Here is an 18,310-nt window from a genome sequence, read left to right as displayed (position 1 = left end):
TGATGTCATAGACCATGTAGGGGTCATGACCTCATTGTGTCAGTGATGTCATAGACCATGTAGTGGTGATGACCTCATTGTGTCAGTGATGTCATAGACCATGTAGTGGTGATTACCTCATTGTGTCAGTGATGTCATAGACCATGTAGGGGTGATGACCTCATTGTGTCAGTGATGTCATAGACCATGTAGGGATCATGACCTCATTGTGTCAATAATGTCATAGACCATGTAGTGGTGATGACCTCATTGTGTCAGTGATGTCATAGACCATGTAGGGGTGATGACCTCATTGTGTCAGTGATGTCATAGACCATGTAGGGGTGATGACCTCATTGTGTCAGTGATGTCATAGACCATGTAGGGATCATGACCTCATTGTGTCAGTGATGTCATAGACCATGTAGTGGTGATGACCTCATTGTGTCAGTGATGTCATAGACCATGTAGTGGTGATGACCTCATTGTGTCAGTGATGTCATAGACCATGTAGGGGTCATGACCTCATTGTGTCAGTGATGTCATAGACCATGTAGTGGTGATGACCTCATTGTGTCAGTGATGTCATAGACCATGTAGGGGTGATGACCTCATTGTGTCAGTGATGTCATAGACCATGTAGGGGTGATGACCTCATTGTGTCAGTGATGTCATAGACCATGTAGTGGTGATGACCTCATTGTGTCAGTGATGTCATAGACCATGTAGTGGTGATGACCTCATTGTGTCAGTGATGTCATAGACCATGTAGGGGTCATGACCTCATTGTGTCAGTGATGTCATAGACCATGTAGTGGTGATGACCTCATTGTGTCAGTGATGTCATAGACCATGTAGGGGTTATGACCTCATTATGTCAGTGATGTCATAGACCATGTAGGGGTCATGACCTCATTGTGTCAGTGATGTCATAGACCATGTAGTGGCGATGACCTAATTGTGTCAGTGATGTCATAGACCATGTAGGGGTCATGACCTCATTGTGTCAGTGATGTCATAGACCATGTAGGGGTCATGACCTCATTGTGTCAGTGATGTCATAGACCATGTAGAGGTGATGACCTCATTGTGTCAGTGATGTCATAGACCATGTAGGGTTGATGACCTCATTGTGTCACTGATGTCATAGACCATGTAGGGTTGATGACCTCATTGTGTCACTGATGTCATAGACCATGTAGGGGTCATGACCTCATTGTGTCAGTGATGTCATAGACCATGTAGGGGTCATGACCTTATTGTGTCAGTGATGTCATAGACCATGTAGTGGTGATGACCTCATTGTGTCAGTGATGTCATAGACCATGTAGGGGTCCTGACCTCATTGTGTTAGTGATGTCATAGACCATGTAGAGGTGATGACCTCATTGTGTCAATGATGTCATAGACCATGTAGGGTTGATGACCTCATTGTGTCAGTGATGTCATAGACCATGTAGGGGTCATGACCTCATTATGTCAGTGATGTCATAGACCATGTAGGGGTCATGACCTCATTGTGTCAGTGATGTCATAGAACATGTAGGGGTCATGACCTCATTGTGTCAGTGATGTCATAGACCATGTAGGGGTCATAACCTCATTGTGTCAGTGATGTCATAGACCATGTAGGGGTGATGACCTCATTGTGTCAGTGATGTCATAGACCATGTAGTGGTGATGACCTCATTGTGTCAGTGATGTCATAGACCATGTAGGGGTGATGACCTCATTGTGTCAGTGATGTCATAGACCATGTAGGGGTGATGACCTCATTGTGTCAGTAATGTCATAGACCATGTAGGGGTGATGACCTCATTGTGTCAGTAATGTCATATACCATGTAGGGGTGATGACCTCATCATCTCAGTGATGTCACTCTGAGTCCTCGGTGGATTGTTACACACAGAATGAAGCCGGCAGGGATCTGTCATTTACTGACATTAGTGATATCACCGCTAAATGCCGGGCGGAGGATTGGGGGGAGAAGTGGAGAATTCTGCCCACTTTGTTCTCCTGTCCTTCACTGAACATCCCATAGACTGGATTTGGGGGAGTCTCATGTTTGACCCGAACCTGAAGCTGATCCCTAATCATTCCAAAGGACTGGAATGTGTAAAGTAGCATCTCACTATGTGCTCATGGTCATTATGATGATCAGGGCACAGCCCTGGGGAGTCAGGGGACTGAGCCTCAGTGTATGCGATGTGTGATGTGTCAGTGTGTGCGATGTGTGATGTGCGATGTGTCAGTGTGTGCGATGTGTGATGTGCGATGTGTGATGTGCGATGTGTGATGTGTGATGTGTCAGTGTGTGCGATGTGTGATGTGCGATGTGTCAGTCAGGGCCAGATTATGAACATCATGGGCCTGGTGCTGAGGATTTTGGGGGGGGCCTTTTATAAACAATAAATAAATAAAAATGCAACTATTTTTTGTTATAACAAATTCAATTAAAGAGAGAGAGGGGGAGGATGAGAGAGAGAGAGACAGAGAAAGGGGATGGAGGAGGTGTGAGGGGTAAGGGGGGGGATGGTAGAGAGAGGATGCACATGGGCATGTGTGGGAGTGACATCAGGGCAGCCTGGTCAAGGCAAGTGACGGAAGGCACAGAACCCAGAAGGAAGTCCGGGTGAAGATGGAAGTGCCCGGGCCCCGCTGGAATGATCACAGCACAGCACTGGAGGGCTCAGTCTGACAGGTAAGTGTACCCTAATGTGCTAATATGCTGGGCATACTTGTACATTATGGCATAACCTACCCCAGGGCCTCTAAAAAGTAGTAATTTTAGAAAAGTTTACTACGGCTTTAATATCACAGGAGCCTCTCATGGGGCCCCTATTTACTCTGTGGCCCTTGGGCAGTGCCTAAGTGCAGAGTTATCAACATTTTAAAAATAATTTCCGGGACACTTTTTTCTACAAGTGTTATATTTAGAGTAGCTGACATCCCCCGTGTTCCTCTATATATCACAATAGTCATCACAAAATGAAATAAGTACTAATAATGGGGAAGAACAAATATGAGGACTGTGAGATTTCCTTTAGTTGAACTGACAAAAGTGCCAATTCTAGAGCTGGAAACATTGAGGATATTCAGCATAATAATTTTAAAGAACAGTTTTTGTGGGTAAGAGGCATAGGAGAGGAGTATGGATGGTATAAAAGTGGGAAGTATGTGCAGGTGAGGGAGAGGAATGTGGAGGATCTAACAGTGGGCACTATGTACAGGAGAGGAGTGTGGAGGGTATGACAGTGAGTAGTATGTACAGGAGAGGAGTGAATTTGAAAAATTGCTGCAAAAATATCATGTAACATAAAAAGTTGCAAAGACCACCATTTTATTCCACAGGGTGTCTGCTAAAACAATATATAATGCTTGAGGGTTCTGAGTCATTTTCTAGCATAAAAAATGATGATTTTTACATGTAGGAGAGAAGTCTCAGAATGGGCCTGGGTGGCGAGGGGTTAATTATCATAAGTAATACACAAATAATTATTATCAGCACTGTGATGTCATCCTCTCCGTCTGCTGCAGAGTGTTCCAGCTGTATTTATACTGCCGCTCTGTATGCAGCTTTTGACAGGCGGCACAAGCTGCCCCGTATCTCCGGAACCATAGATGATAGCAGCCCCATATTTTAACCAGTGTTGGAGTGGGTATTTAGCTACCTACCTCCCAAATATGGGGTCTCTGTGACTCCTGGTTGCCGAGCTACAATCCTCGAAGTCGATCTTTTTTTTTTTGTTTTTTTTATATATATATTTTTGGGCAAATGGGCCTATCTTGAGAAAGGGGCCTGGAGCTGCAGCTCCAATAGCCCCTATGTTAATCCGGTGTTCTGCCCAATTGAGTCCGACCATCGATATGTGTCCGTTCCGTACTGCGAATGCGCAGTACGGAGCAGACGAAGCTTCGGAAAATCTCCGAAGCTGAACGGCGCCTGTGCCGTGAGTGGAGGAGGTAGCCCCACTATCCAAGCGGACATAGGGTTTAGAATTTTAGAGGGCCCCTCGCGGGCGAGCTTCGCTCGCCACGCTTCGGGCTCGGCCTCGCTGCGCTCGGCTCTTTTTTATTCTAACTCTATGTCCACTTGGATAGTGGGGATAGAACCTGGACTCACGGCGCAGGCGCCGTTCGTCCTCGGCAATTTTCGGAATCTGTGCTCCTGTGTACTGCGCATGCGCAGTACGCAGAGGACAGCATCTGATGGAGGACCCTATTTGACAAGACACCGGCCCTGGTGTCAGTGTGTGTAATGTGTGATGTGTCAGTGTGTGCGATGTGTGATGTGTGAGATGTGTGATGTGTCAGTGTGTGATGTGTGATGTGTCAGTGTGTGATGTGTGATGTGTGAGTGTGTGTGATGTGTGATGTGTCAGGGTGTGCGATGTGTAATGTGTCAGTGTGTGTGATGTGCGATGTGTCAGTGTGTGTGATGTGATGTGTGATGTGTCAGTGTGTGTGATGTGTGATTTGTCAGTGTGTGTGATGTGTGAGTGTGTGCGATGTGTGATGTGTCAGGCCGCGTACACACGCGCGGACTGTTGGCCCAACCTTGTCCGCTGAACAGTGTTTGGGCGGACAGTCCGCTCGTGTGTGGGCTTTCAGCGGACAGTTTCAGCGGACAGTTGGACGGACAAGGTTTTTCGGAAATTCCGTAAAACTGTCCGCTGAAACCTTGTTTCAGCGAACAGTCCGCTCGTGTGTAGGCTTGTTCGTCAAACTAAGTTGCGCGCATGCTCAGAAAGGATTTTCACGCCGAAAGCTATAATGCAGTGTATAGGACGTCGTATTTTTCGTCCCGTCGTACGTGCCGTTCACGTCATCGCGCACGGTTTCAGCAAACTGTTCGTCCGTCGTGTGTGGCCATGTCCGTCCATGCTAAGTTTGAGCGGACTGTTTGCCGAAACTGTTGGACGGACAAAGTTGGGCGAACAGTCCGCGCGTGTGTACGCGGCCTCAGTGTGTGCGATGTGTGATGTGTCAGTGTGTGATGTGATGTGTCAGTGTGTGATGTGTGATGTGTCAGTGTGTGATGTGTGATGTGTGATGTGATGTGTGATGTGTGATGTGATGTGTGATGTGTCAGTGAGTGCAATGTGTGATGTGTGATGTGATGTGTGTGTGATGTGTGATGTGTGATGTGATGTGGGATGTGTCAGTGATGTGTGATGTGATGTGGGATGTGTTAGTGTGTGTGATGTGATGTGTGATGTGTGTGTGATGTGTGATGTGTGATGTGTGATGTGTCAGTGATGTGTGATGTGATGTGGGATGTGTTAGTGTGTGTGATGTGATATGTGTGATGTGTCAGTGTGTGTGATGTGTGATGTGTGATGTGTGATGTGTCAGTGTGTGTACAATGTGTGATGTGTGATGTGTCAGTGATGTGTGATGTGCGATGTGTCAGTGCGTGTGATGTGTGATGTGTGTGTGATGTGTGATGTGTGATGTGTGATGTGTCAGTGTGTGTGATGTGTGATGTGTCAGTGTGTGTGATGTGATGTGTGATGTGATGTGTGATGTGTCAGTGTGTGTGATGTGTGATGTGTCAGTGTGTGTGATGTGTGATGTGTGTGATGTGTGAGTGTGTGTGATGTGTGAGTGTGTGTGATGTGTGATGTGTGAGTGTGTGTGATGTGTGATGTGTGAGTGTGTGTGATGTGTGAGTATATGTGATGTGTCAGTGTGTGCAATGTGTGAGTGTGTGTGATGTGTGAGTGTGTGTGATGTGTGAGTGTGTGTGATGTGGGATGTGTGGTGTGTGGTGTGTGATGTGTGCTGTGTGATGTGATGTGTGATGTGTCAGTGTGTGTGATGTGTGATTTGTCAGTGTGTGTGATGTGTGATGTGCGAGTTTGTGTGATGTGTGAGTGTGTGTGATGTGTGAGTGTGTGATGTGTGAGTGTGTGTGATGTGTGAGTATGTGTGATGTGTCAGTGTGTGCAATGTGTGATGTGGGATGTGTGAGTGTGTGTGATGTGTGGTTATGTGTGATGTGTGAGTGTGTGTGATGTGGGATGTGTGGTGTGTGATGTATGATGTGTGGTGTGTGGTGTGTGATGTGTGATGTGTGATGTGTCAGTGTGTGTGATGAGTGATGTGTGGTGTGTGAGTATATGTGATGTGTCAGTGTGTGCAATGTGTGAGTGTGTGCGATGTGTGAGTGTGTGTGATGTGTGAGTGTGTGTGATGTGGGATGTGTGGTGTGTGGTGTGTGATGTGTGGTGTGTGATGTGATGTATGATGTGTCAGTGTGTGTGATGTGTGATTTGTCAGTGTGTGTGATGTGTGATGTGCGAGTTTGTGTGATGTGTGAGTGTGTGTGATGTGTGAGTGTGTGATGTGTGAGTGTGTGTGATGTGTGATGTGTCAGTGTGTGCAATGTGTGATGTGGGATGTGTGAGTGTGTGTGATGTGTGGTTATGTGTGATGTGTGAGTGTGTGTGATGTGGGATGTGTGGTGTGTGATGTGTGATGTGTCAGTGTCTGTGATGAGTGATGTGTGGTGTGTGGTGTGTGATGTGTGATGTGTGATGTGTCAGTGTGTGTGATGAGTGATGTGTGGTGTGTGATGTGTGATGTGTGGTGTGTGAGTGTGTGTGATGTGTGTGATGTGTGATGTGTGCGATGTGTGATGTGATGTGTGATGTGTGATGTGTGAGTGTGTGTGATGTGTGATGTGAGAGTGTGTGTGATGTGTGAGTGTGTGTGATGTGTGATGTGTGAGTGTGTGTGATGTGTGATGTGTGAGTGTGTGCAATGTGTGATGTGTGAGTGTGTGCAATGTGTGATGTGTGAGTGTGTGTGATGTGCGATGAGAGAAGCACGGAATAAGGACTGAATGCCATGACAGGGTGACGGAGGATAGAAGGAGTTAATAAGGGAGAAGGCGGAGATGAGAGGAAGTGGGATGTGAAAGAGCTTGGTAGAGGAAGGGGAGGAGCCAAATAAAAGGAGGGGAGGAGCGGAAGTTGAGCAGTCTGAGTCTGGGAAGTGACGGAGGAGGCAGTTTTTTCCACTGCTCCTCCAAGATGGCCGAGCTGTTGGTTTAGCTGCGGCGGACGGCGGAGGTACGGGGCACGGACTGGCTTCGGGAACGTGTAGGGGAGCTTGTGGAGAGGTCGTGGATCCAGGTGAGGCACCGCAGCGCGGAGGTCATGGCCCTGGTGCGTTTTTCGGCCGGGCCCACCCCTTGGCTACCTCGTCTAATCAGGAGCCCCGGGGAGGACCAATCGGTTTACCTGGAAAAGAGGATCCTTCACAGCCAACCGGTTACCAGGCGGTCAACACACCACTGACCGGCGTCGGGGGTGGGGCCTCAGGCAGTCATGGCGCTGGCTCCACACCAGGCCTACAACACGTGGTGGGTGGGGGAGGGGGACATTCGGGACATGGCCTCCCTGTGGGGGCAGCGGAAGATGGAGGGCTTTGGCCTGGGGGTTCTGGACTGTGGGCGGGACTGGAGATGAGGCCAGATGAGGGGCGGGGCCTGGCTGTGAAGCATGCGGAGGCAGCAGATGGCGACAAGGGCCTGAAGAGAACCACTAAGGTGCCTGGCAGGGCTGGTTCTGAATGTCAGCATGTCAGGGGCAGTTTGGAGGATGCGGGTCGCTGTGAAAGGCCTGGTGAGGAGGAAACTTCTGGATGTGATTGGCCCAGGGGGATGGCTACATCCCCGTCGGGGGGTGGAAGAGGACAGGTCGGAGGGGGAGTTGTCACCAGACGAGGACCCACAACCCACTGCGCGGGAGAGCAGCGCTACGGCTGTCAGCAGTGCTCCAGGTCGGGCAGGTAAGTCTCATGACACTGTATCTTTGTCTACAGCTTTGCGGGATTTATTGGGGGTGGTGCAAGGGGGTCCTGGGGGACCGGCGTTGCTGAGTGGCCAGGAAAAAAGGGTATCGGGGCAGTCCCCGGGATTGGGAGAGCGGCCCCATCGGGGTCCACGGGCCAGATGGGGGATTTGTTGGAGGGCTTACGGGCCTTGGTGGGCAAGTTTGAGAGGGTTCGGTTCTCACACCACAGGTGGGGCCCTGGACAGCTGCGGGACAGGGGCCCATTGTCGGGGGTGCCCAGGTGGGGGACCCCCCAGCCGCCACGGCAGCAGGCGGAGCTGTGGAGACAGGGCTGGGGGCCGCGGAGGCGGTGGTGAGGACCAACATGATCAGGCTGGCGGATGCTGCAAGGTGTAAAGTGTACGTCTGCTTCGAGGGCCCGCTGGGGGCGCACTTGAAGCAGGAGATCTGTTAAAAAAAGGATGAGGAGGAGAAGCATAGGTATCGGCTGATTCCGCGCACGTTCTCCAATTGGCTGCAGGTGTTCGATATCTTGGCTAGCGTGATTGGGGAGAAGAACCCAGAGCATTGCTCAGCGTTGTCCTGCTATATGGATGCCATAGGGGAAGCGTATTGGGTTTATGGGGGGGTGGCCTGCGTTATGACGAGCAGTTCAGGCAGCGGAAGGTGGTGAGGTCGGAATTGTGCTGGGACCACAAGGACATCAGCCTCTGGATGAGGCTTATGTCTGCGGCTCGGACTCTGCCGCCGTTTCTTCGGGAGGGGGCCGGGAGTGCGCCGTCCTCAGGGCTGCCAGTTGGAAAAAAGTAGGGAGTCTGCTGGTCCTTCAATGAAGGGGCTTGTAAATTTGTGGGAGCGTGCCGGTTCAAGCACGAATGTTCCGGGTGCGGGGGTGCCCACATGCTGGCCTGGTGCTTCAAGAAGGGAAAGCGTGCCGGTGATGTTGCTCATAAAAGAGACGACGCCGGTGAATCTGGAAAGGATGCTTCCTTTCCTAAGTAGCCGGATGTTGGGGCAGCGCGGGTGTTGGCTTTGGGTTTTTTCGGGGCAGTTTCAGGATTCCTTGTTCATTGGCGGAAACCCCGCCAGTGGCACGGAATTTGCGATCGGCTCTGCAACACCCAGGGGTTGTGGATGCAAAATTGGGTAATGAGGTAGCGTTGGGACATATGGGGGGGCCCTTTGAGGCTAAGACTTGGGGTATCCTGGTGGTGTCCCCGTTGGGGGTGGTCCCTAAGAAAAAGCCGGGCAAGTTTTGCCTTATCCATCACTTGTCCTTTCCAAAAGGGGGTTTGGTTAATGATTTCATTGACCCGGATGCGTGTACGCTCTCGTACACTTCATTGGGTGCAGCGTTGAGATGGGTGCGGAAATACGGGCGGGGGGCGCTTATGGCGAAGGCAGATGTGGAATCAGCGTTCCGCCTGTTGCCGGTTCACCCGGACAGCTTCCGGCTGTTGGGGTGCCACTGGCGGGACAAATTTTACGTGGATAAATGTTTGTCCACGGGCTGTTCCATTTCCTGCGCCTATTTTGAGGCCTTTAGCTCCTTTTTGGAATGGGTGGTGAGGGACGTTTCAGGCCTGGGGTCGGTTATCCATTATTTGGGTAACTTCCTGTGCGTGGGCCCACCGGCCTCCGCTGTGTGTGCGATTCTGCTTTCCACGTTGCAACATATGGCAGGCTGGTTTGGGGTACCCTTGGCGGAGGATAAGACGGAGGGGCCCGTCACGGAGTTGAGTTTCTTGGGGATAGTGATTGACTCTGGGGCGATGGAGTGCAGATTGCCCAGCAATAAATTGGCCGATCTGCAGAGGGGGATTGCGGAGATTCAGGGGAAGCAGAAGGGTCAGCTGCGGGCGTTGCAGTCATTGCTGGGCAAACTGAATTTCGCCTGCAGGATCATCCCCGTGGGCCGGGTTTTCTGCCGACGGCTGTCGGCGGCCACAGCTGGGGTGAGTGTGCCTACCCATTTTATTCGGTTACGGTAGGAGCACAGGGAAGACTTGAGGGCGTGGCATGAACTCCTGGCCTCGTACAACGGGCGGGCAATGTGGATGTCCGGGCTAGTGAGCAATTTTTGATGTGGAGTTGGTCACCGACGAGGCGGGCTCTACGGGCTACGGGGCATTTTTTCAGGGTCGCTGGAGTGTGGAACCTTGGCCATGGTCCTGGGGTGAGGCGGAAATGTTGGGAAACCTGGTGTTGCTCGAACTCTTTCCGGTGGTGTTGGCTTTAGAGCTGTGGGGGAAGGATTTTCGCAATCTGAAGTTGCGCACCAATTGCGATAACTTGGGGGTTGTGCAGGTTATGAACTGCACGATGGCTTCCTCACCCCCGGTCATTCACCTTCTGCGGCAATTGGTGTTTCGGTGTTTGAGTCTTAATGTTTTTGTGTATGTGATGCACATCCCTGGGGTTGAAAATTAATTGGCTGACTCACTCTCTCGTTTCTAGTGGGACAAGTTCAGGGAAATGGCACCAGGTGTGGAGGAGTCGGGGGCTCCTTGCCCCGCATGGATGTGGGAGCTGCCTTTGGAGTTGCCGCGGGCTGGATCCAGAGGTCTTTGAGTGAGGCTACCTGGGCTGCCTACTCGAGGGTGTGGACGGAGTGGTTGGGGTTGGTTCAGGAGGCCAGGATAAGTGATCAGGGCTCTGATCAGCGGGGGTTAGTGTTGTACCTGGTGGCTAGGAATATGGAACTGGGGTTGGCACCCATGTCCATTGATCATAAATTGGTGGGGCTGGCCTTTTTGTTCAAGTTGAGTGGGGAAGTGGACGGAACAAAGGATTTTTGGGTGCAACAGACATTGAAAGGATACCGGAGGCAACAGCACCGACGGGACGGGAGGTGGCCAGTCATGTTTGCGAACCTGGTGGCAATTTGTGGTCGGCTTGGGTCGGTCTGTGCTTCTGGGTGCAAAGCAGTGCTGTTTACAGCAGCGTTTTTGCTGGCTTTCTATGGGGCGTTTAGGATTGGGAAGTTGGTGAGTCCGTCAAAAGGGGCGGCCGGGGGTCTGTTGGATCAAGACCTGCAGGTGGGTGTTGACCGGGTAAGTATCAGGTTGTGGAAGTCAAAGACTGGCCAACTAGGCAGGGGGTATCACTTTTTGCATTACCGGGTTCTGCGGTGTGTCCAGTGACGGCAGTGCGGGCGCTTAGGGCGGGGCGGCCAGGAGGGGCAGGGCTAATTTTTGAAGCACAAGGACGGGTAGTTTCTCTCCAAATTAAAATTTGTATCTGTGTTCCGGCGGTGTCTGCGGAATTTGGGTTTGGATAGCAAGGCCTATGCTTCTCACTCCTTCCGCATTGGGGCCGCCACAGAGGCTGCCAGATGTGGGTTGGATGAGGCGATAGTACGCCGGATTGGGCGCTGAGAATCCAGGAGATTCCTTTCTTATGTCCGGCCGAAGATGGCATGGGAGTGATGGGGACTGAGCAGAGGGTTGGGAGCAGGCTGGTAGGGTTTGGAGGCACTTGCTCTGTTCTTATGTGGAGTTTTGTTGCTGGTTATTTGTTGTGTTTTTTTGTTCCAGATGGAGGTTCAGCACGCCTCGTTTGGATCCTAGGGCATTCCTACGTGTGTTGGGGGGCCAGCAGGCAGGCAGCTGGGCATTTCCAGGCGGAAGGCATGTTTAAAGTGGTTAGGATTCCCGGAAATGCAGTGGGAGAGAGTGATGAGGGAGGTTGAGCGATTTGCGTTGAGAGACAGGCCCCGGATGTGCTAGTCGCTCATGCGGGAGGGAACGATCTGGGGGTGTGGAAAGTGAAGGATATCTTGGCGGATATAAAAGCAGATGTTTATGTCTGAGAGTGCGTTTCCCTGGCACCATCCTGGTCTGGTCGGACATTGTGGCCAGAACAGTGTGGAGATGGGCGAGGTCTGTTGATAGCATTAACAAGACCAGGATTAGGATTAACAAGGTGGTGGGGAGGTTTGTGGTGCAGAATGGCGGGATCGTCGTCCAGCATCGGGAGCTGGAGGTTAATGTGGGGTTCTATTTGCGGAAGAATGGTGTTTATCTATCTGAAGTGGGGGTAGACCTGTGGTCCTTGGGCCTTCAGGAAGGTATACAGAAAGCTCTTCGGGTTGAATTGTACTCAACTGAAACTTCCTGTACCGACATCCCACTGTAATCCTATTGTATTGACCCATAATATTGTTACTTTATAATAAAAACTTTTGTAAAAGAAAGCTCTTCGGGTGTGGGGTTGCCCGCAAGGTTGAGGTAGTCGCCCTTTTGGGCTGTGGCGGTGTTTCTGGTGGTTTCTGATGGTAGATGGTTACTCAGAAGGGATCTGAGGGTGTGGGGGGCTCATCGAAAGATCGGCCCCTCTGGGGTATTCCAGAACGGTGGATGGAATACGGTTAGGTTCACTGACTGAAGTTGTCTCCAACCGGTCACAGGTGGAGGCCTTGGGAAAATTGACATGTGTACCGCAGTGATTGGGTGTTGTTATAAGTGTGGGTCACCGTCAGAGATCACCAGACTGGGCATGTTATGTTGTTGATGTTACGAGTTATTATTATGTATATAATGTATGTGTTATTGGATTGAGTTTTTATTTGTGTTAATAAAGGCTGTTGTGGCCAGTTTACTCCAATTCAAAGGTGTGGTCTTGTTTCTAAAGGGGGTAAAGAATTTGGTGAAGGGTACAAAATAGGGAGAACATTCAGGCTACACTAGTCATGTGGTGTATGGTGTGTGATGTGATGTGTGATGTGTGGTTTATGTGTGATGTGTTGTGATGTGTGATGTGATGTGTGATGTGTGGTGTGTGGTGTGTGGTGTGTGGTGTGTGGTGTGTGGTATGTGATGTGTGATGTGTGAGGTGTGTGATGTGTGATGTGTGATGTGTGATGTGTGATGTGTGATGTGTGATGTGTGACGTGTGCTGTGTGGTGTGTGAGGTGTGATGTGTGATGTGTGATGTGTGATGTGTGGTGTGTGATGTGAGGTGTGATGTGTGCTGTGTGGTGTGTGACGTGTGCTGTGTGGTGTGTGAGGTGTGATGTGTGATGTATGAGGTGTGATGTGTGGTGTGTGATGTGTGGTGTGTGATGTGTGGTGTGTGATGTGTGACGGGATTACTTTCTCTTTCAGTCTCTCCTTCAGGCGGCAGCAGCGCGGCACTTACTGAGGGAAGGAGCCGCATTACAATTGAATCCATCCGCCCAGGAAAGCACACAGGGAGCACAATGTACACAGATGCAGAGCGGGGATTGTATACCTCCACCCGAAAATGGAGAAAAGGTCCCTCTTCTTCTCTCACCTCCTGGGCCCCTCTATTAACCTGATGGGGCCCAGGAAGGTTCTATATACCTCGCCAATCACGTAGGTGCAGGTTAATAAAGTTATTTAGCAAATTAGTTTTTTTAGCTAGAAATCTGCCCAGTCCCCCCTGCTGGCTGGGCCCGGTACAACAGGGCTGGTTGTACTTCCCTATCAGCGGCCCTGCTGCTAGGACTGGGGGTGGGGGTTGGATGGCCTTACCTTCTACATGGATGAAGTAATCATCTCTCTGTATAAGGGGTCCTGTAGAGTTCTCTATATACACACGGTATCTCCCGTCATTCTCCGGAGTCACATTGGATATGATCAGACTTCCATTCTCTGATATCCTTGTATTGGGGAAATATCTGAGATCAGACGGATCACAATTCCTGTGTTGAGCTATTGTATTCCAGTCTCCAGGAGATTCTTCATATGTCCAGATAATCTGGTCACATCTCCCTGTATGGTTGAGGGTGAGATGGATTCTGATGGGGATGAGAAGGTCAGATCCCGGCCGGGTGAATATTTCCTCCTGGACATTTCCTGCACAGACAGAATACAGATCCCAGTCAGGTCACAGTGTACTCCCCTCCCCCCTCATATAACATTTATCCCTCTATGAGGATCCCAGAAATATTCAGATTCCATCTATCAGAGTCCTGCGGGTCTTCCTGGGATTCCTCTGTTTTCTTCCCATCTCAGATCATTGAGGAATCTCCTCTGACACCCCTATACTCTCCATTATTCTACCAATAAATCATCAATGAATAGACAATCATTCCTCCCCCCATTTCCCCTGCTGGAGTAAATTGGAGCGTCCTTTATTTGGCCTTCCTCTGGATCCTCTGTAGGTATAGGATTGTGTAGATGGGATTGGAGGATTTCTTCTCTTTTATTAGACATGTGCATTCGTTTTCGTCCGAATGCATTTTCGTCCGAATTTCAGCTATTTTCGTTTTCGTTTTGACAAACGATAACGAAAGCACAAAATCCGAAAAACGAAAGATCCGACATAAATAAATGCTTTATTTTTGTTTTCATTGTTACAACAGTTCGATATAGAATAGGAGATTCGACATGACTCTGACAATAATCTGTGTCTATAGAACCTGTGGTCGAATGTGCCTAACCTTACCTCTATTAGTCCAAGATTATATAGAGAAAATATTCCACAGAGAAAAAAGATTTGACAGAGAGAAAAGATTCTGCAAGTTACTGTCCTAAAAAGTGTTTGGGGACCCGGGTCCTGCCCCAGGGGACATGGATCAATGCAAAAAAAAGTTTTAAAAACGGCCGTTTTTTCGGGAGCAGTGATTTTAATAATGATTAAAGTGAAACAATAAAAGTGTAATATTCCTTTAAATTTTGTAGGGGGGGGTTGTCTATAGTATTCCTGTGAAGGGGAGCATGTTTCCCGTGCTTAGAACTGTCGCTGCACAAAGTGTCATTTATGCAGGAAAAAAAGTCCTTTAAAATCACTCGCAGCTATTATGAATTGTCGGCTCCATAATACAGAGAACACTCATTGAAAGTCATTGATAAAAAAATAAAATAAATGGCCGGTGGTTGTGGAGGTCTGCGGGCGGGGGGCTTATCAGAATCTGGAAGCCCCCTTTAACAAGGGGACCCCCAGATCCCGCCCCCCCCCCCTGTTTGAAATGGTAAGGGGGTACAAAAGTACCCCTACCATTTCACAAAGAAAGTGTAAAAAATGGTTAAATGAAACAAACACACTTTTGAAAAATTCCTTTATTAAAAATAAAAAAATAAAAAAAAGATTCCAGCGGCGGTAATCCACTCTTGCTATCCAGCGACGGACGGTCATCTCTCCAGCGATGTCTCATGTCATCCAGCGCAGCGAATCCTTCGTCCTTCTTCTGTCTCCGTGGAGGAGACACTGCAAGGATTCCGGCGGCTGACGTTTCTTAAATACGGAGGGCGGGGCCACCCGTCACCTGACCCCGCCCCCCTCTGACGCAAGGGGAAACCCGGGGTTCCCTGTGACGTATGGGTGACCCGCCCCCCTCTGATGTAACACAGGCAGGTTTCCGTTACATCAGAGGGGGGCGGGGTCACCCATACGTCACGGGGAACCCCGGGTTTCCCCTTGCGTCAGAGGGGGCGGGGTCAGGTGACGGGTGGCCCCGCCCTCCGTATTTAAGAAACGTCAGCCGCCGGAATCCTTGCAGTGTCTCCTCCACGGAAACAGAAGAAGGACGAAGGATTCGCTGCGCTGGATGACATGAGACATCGCTGGAGAGATGACCGTCCGTCACTGGATAGCAAGAGTGGATTACCGCCGCTGGAATCTTTTTTTTATTTTTTTATTTTTAATAAAGGAATTTTTCAAAAGTGTGTTTGTTTTATTTAACCATTTTTTACACTTTCTTTGTGAAATGGTAGGGGTACTTTTGTACCCCCTTACCATTTCAAACAGGGGGGGGGCCGGGATCTGGGGGTCCCCTTGTTAAAGGGGGCTTCCAGATTCTGATAAGCCCCCCGCCCGCAGACCTCCACAACCACCGGCCAGGGTTGTGGAGATGAGGCCCTTGTCCTCATCAACATGGGGACAAGGTGCTTTGAGGGGTCACGGACCCCCAAAGCATCCTCCCAATGTTGAGGGCATGTGGCCTGGTACGGTTCAGGAGGGAGGGGGGCCGCTCTCTCGTCCCCCCCTCTTTTCCTGCGGCCTGCCAGGTTGCGTGCTCGGATGAAGGGTCTGGTATGGATTTTTAGGGGGAACCCCACGTCAAATTTTTTCTTAAATTTGAGGCAGGGTTCCCCTTAATATCCATACCAGACCTGAAGGGCCTGGTAATTGAATTTGGGGGACCCCCACGCTTTTTTTTATATTTATTTATTTATTTTTTTATCAATGACTTTCAATGAGTGTTCTCTGTATTACGGAGCCGACAATTCATAATAGCTGCGAGTGATTTTAAAGGACTTTTTTTCCTGCATAAATGACACTTTGTGCAGCGACAGTTCTAAGCACCAGAAACATGCGCCCCTTCACAGGCATACTATAGACACCCCCCCCCCCACGAAATTTAAAGGAATATTACACTTTTATTGTTTCACTTTAATTATTATTAAAATAACTGCTCCCGAAAAAATGGCCGTTTTTAAAACTTTTTTTTGCATTGATACATGTCCCCTGGGGCAGGACCCGGGTCCCCAAACACTTTTTAGGACAGTAACTTGCAAATTAGCCTTTAAAATTAGCACTTTAGATTTTGAACGTTGGAGTCCCATAGACTTTAATAGGGTTCTAAAGTATGCTATATACTAGCTCCGTCGAATCTTCTTTATACATTCGACAGACACCATAAGCCTTCCAAGACAGATTCGACCGTAATTCATGTGGATTTTCGGACGAATGCAATTTTTGAACGAAAAACTAAATAAATAAAAACGAATTTCGGGAGTAACTAAATAAATTAGGCCGCGTACACACGGGCGGACTGTTCGCCCAAATTTGTCCGCTGAACAGTGTTTGGGCGGACAGTCCGCTCGTGTGTGGGCTTTCAGCGGACAGTTTCAGCGGACAGTTTCAGCGGACAGTTTGACGAACAAGGTTTTTCGGAAATTCCGTAAAACTGTCCGCTGAAACCTTGTTTGAGCGAACAGTCCGCCCGTGTGTAGGCTTGTTCGACAAACTAAGTTCCGCGCATGCTCAGAAAGGCTTAACACGCCGAAAGTTATAATGCAGTGTATAGGACGTCGTATTTTTCGTCCCGTCGTACGTGCCGTTCACGCCATCGCGCACGGTTTCAGCAAACTGTTCGTTCGTCGTGTGTGGCCATGTCCGTCCATGCTAATTTTGAGCGGACTGTTTGCCGAAACTGTTTGACGGACAAAGTTGGGCGAACAGTCCCCGCGTGTGTACGCGGCCTTAAGCTTTCGGACGAAAACGAAATTCCGAAACGAAATATTTTACTCTGCACATGTCTATCTTTTATTGGTGGAACTGGATGGACTTTATGAAGAGATGATAAATAGAGAATGTATTACATATATAATGCAGTCAGGTAAGATAATCCCTGACCTTCCAGTAGATGATGGTGGGCGTCCATCCATACATGGACAAGGACAATGGACATGTGGAGGACAATAAATGTCTTCTCTGGATATTTTGTATTATTTGGTCTAAGGCTAGACATACATTTTCAATTTTCGGTTCTTCTTCCACAGATTGAAGGAAAGAAAATCGCTTGATTCCCCATCAGCACAGTCAGTGTTGATGGGAAGAATCCGTCTTGTGGAGTCATTGTGTTCTGAGAGTGGAAGGTTTCCCCGCCATCAGAATACAATGATCAGTGCTGGAGGCTATAGCCACCGGCAGTGATTGTACAAAAAAAGAACACGACGGGCTGGTTGTTCTAAAGTCATCCGATGGACCAACTTCAGTACAATCAGTCTGCCCTTGGATGGCTTGAATTTCAAACTGGCATGCAGACAATCCTAATTTTATCTTATCTCACATGAGACATATACCAAACCAAACATACACGAATAAACTCCTATACATCTATAAAGTGCTGAAATGTGTAAACCAATATATAATAAAACACATGCACATATACCCGAATTTAATCAGGTAAGAAAAACATTAATTTAAGTGAAAAAATAAACTGAATTTTTTTTTTATAAAAATCAATATAAGAGTCCAACAGTGATAGTCCACGTATAAGATGATAATTAGTGTCCAAATAAAGTGTTTATTCCTTCACCACACCTTCAGTGACTGTGAGTCCCCAATGTGAACGCACTCACCAGCCATTAAGTCTCACACTCTCGTGATTGGCTGATAAGGCTTTTAACCCTTTAATCAGAGTTATAATAGCAGGATCATCAGAGTTGTGAAGCCCATACACATTAGCCCCTCCTTGATGGTATACGTGTATTTATAACCTTGCAAGAAAAAAGAAGCCTCCAATAGCGGAATACAGTTTCAGCAAACTCTTTAATCCAATAAAACCATCCAATTCCAATGCACTCACATGAACTCCATGAAAATTAGCCAAATCACAATATAAAGACATGTCCCAGCTTCTCACAGTGTATTGTTGGGGAGCTGGGTGATGGCGTTGCTTGCGGGTATTGGGTGGCACTAGTGGGAAATACGATTGGGAGGTTTCATTATGTGCTTCTATGTGAATGCTGGCACATTGATGGAACGGGGACACGCGAAGGGTGCATGTGCGGTTAATGGACATCCGCCCATTACTGCTGATTCCAAATGAATAAAAG

At 48.9% G+C, this 18,310-nt stretch overlaps 2 protein-coding genes across 5 annotated transcripts in view; one reads left to right on the top strand and one right to left on the bottom strand.

Moving 5' to 3' along the window:
- Positions 1-17,840, bottom strand: part of LOC143981465 (uncharacterized) — a 72,249-nt gene extending 54,409 nt beyond the window's left edge. Inside the window, exons 1-2 of the mRNA XM_077479346.1 lie at positions 17,834-17,840; positions 13,277-13,600 (exon numbers count right to left, since the gene is read on the bottom strand). Of these exons, the coding sequence (XP_077335472.1) occupies positions 13,277-13,600; positions 17,834-17,840 (331 nt within the window). The remainder of the gene's footprint in view (positions 1-13,276; positions 13,601-17,833) is intronic.
- Positions 1-18,310, top strand: part of LOC143981547 (immunoglobulin superfamily member 10-like) — a 492,232-nt gene that overhangs the window by 237,773 nt on the left and 236,149 nt on the right. The gene's annotated exons all lie outside the window — the stretch shown is intronic.

Source organism: Lithobates pipiens, unplaced genomic scaffold (assembly GCF_037356315.1).
Source record: "Lithobates pipiens isolate NorthernLeopardFrog02 unplaced genomic scaffold, aLitPip1_a1.2 Scaffold_16, whole genome shotgun sequence".
In the NCBI taxonomy this organism is placed as follows: Eukaryota; Metazoa; Chordata; class Amphibia; order Anura; family Ranidae; genus Lithobates; species Lithobates pipiens.
Note: the sequence above shows the minus strand (reverse complement) of the source record. Positions and strands in the feature narration are given on the sequence as shown.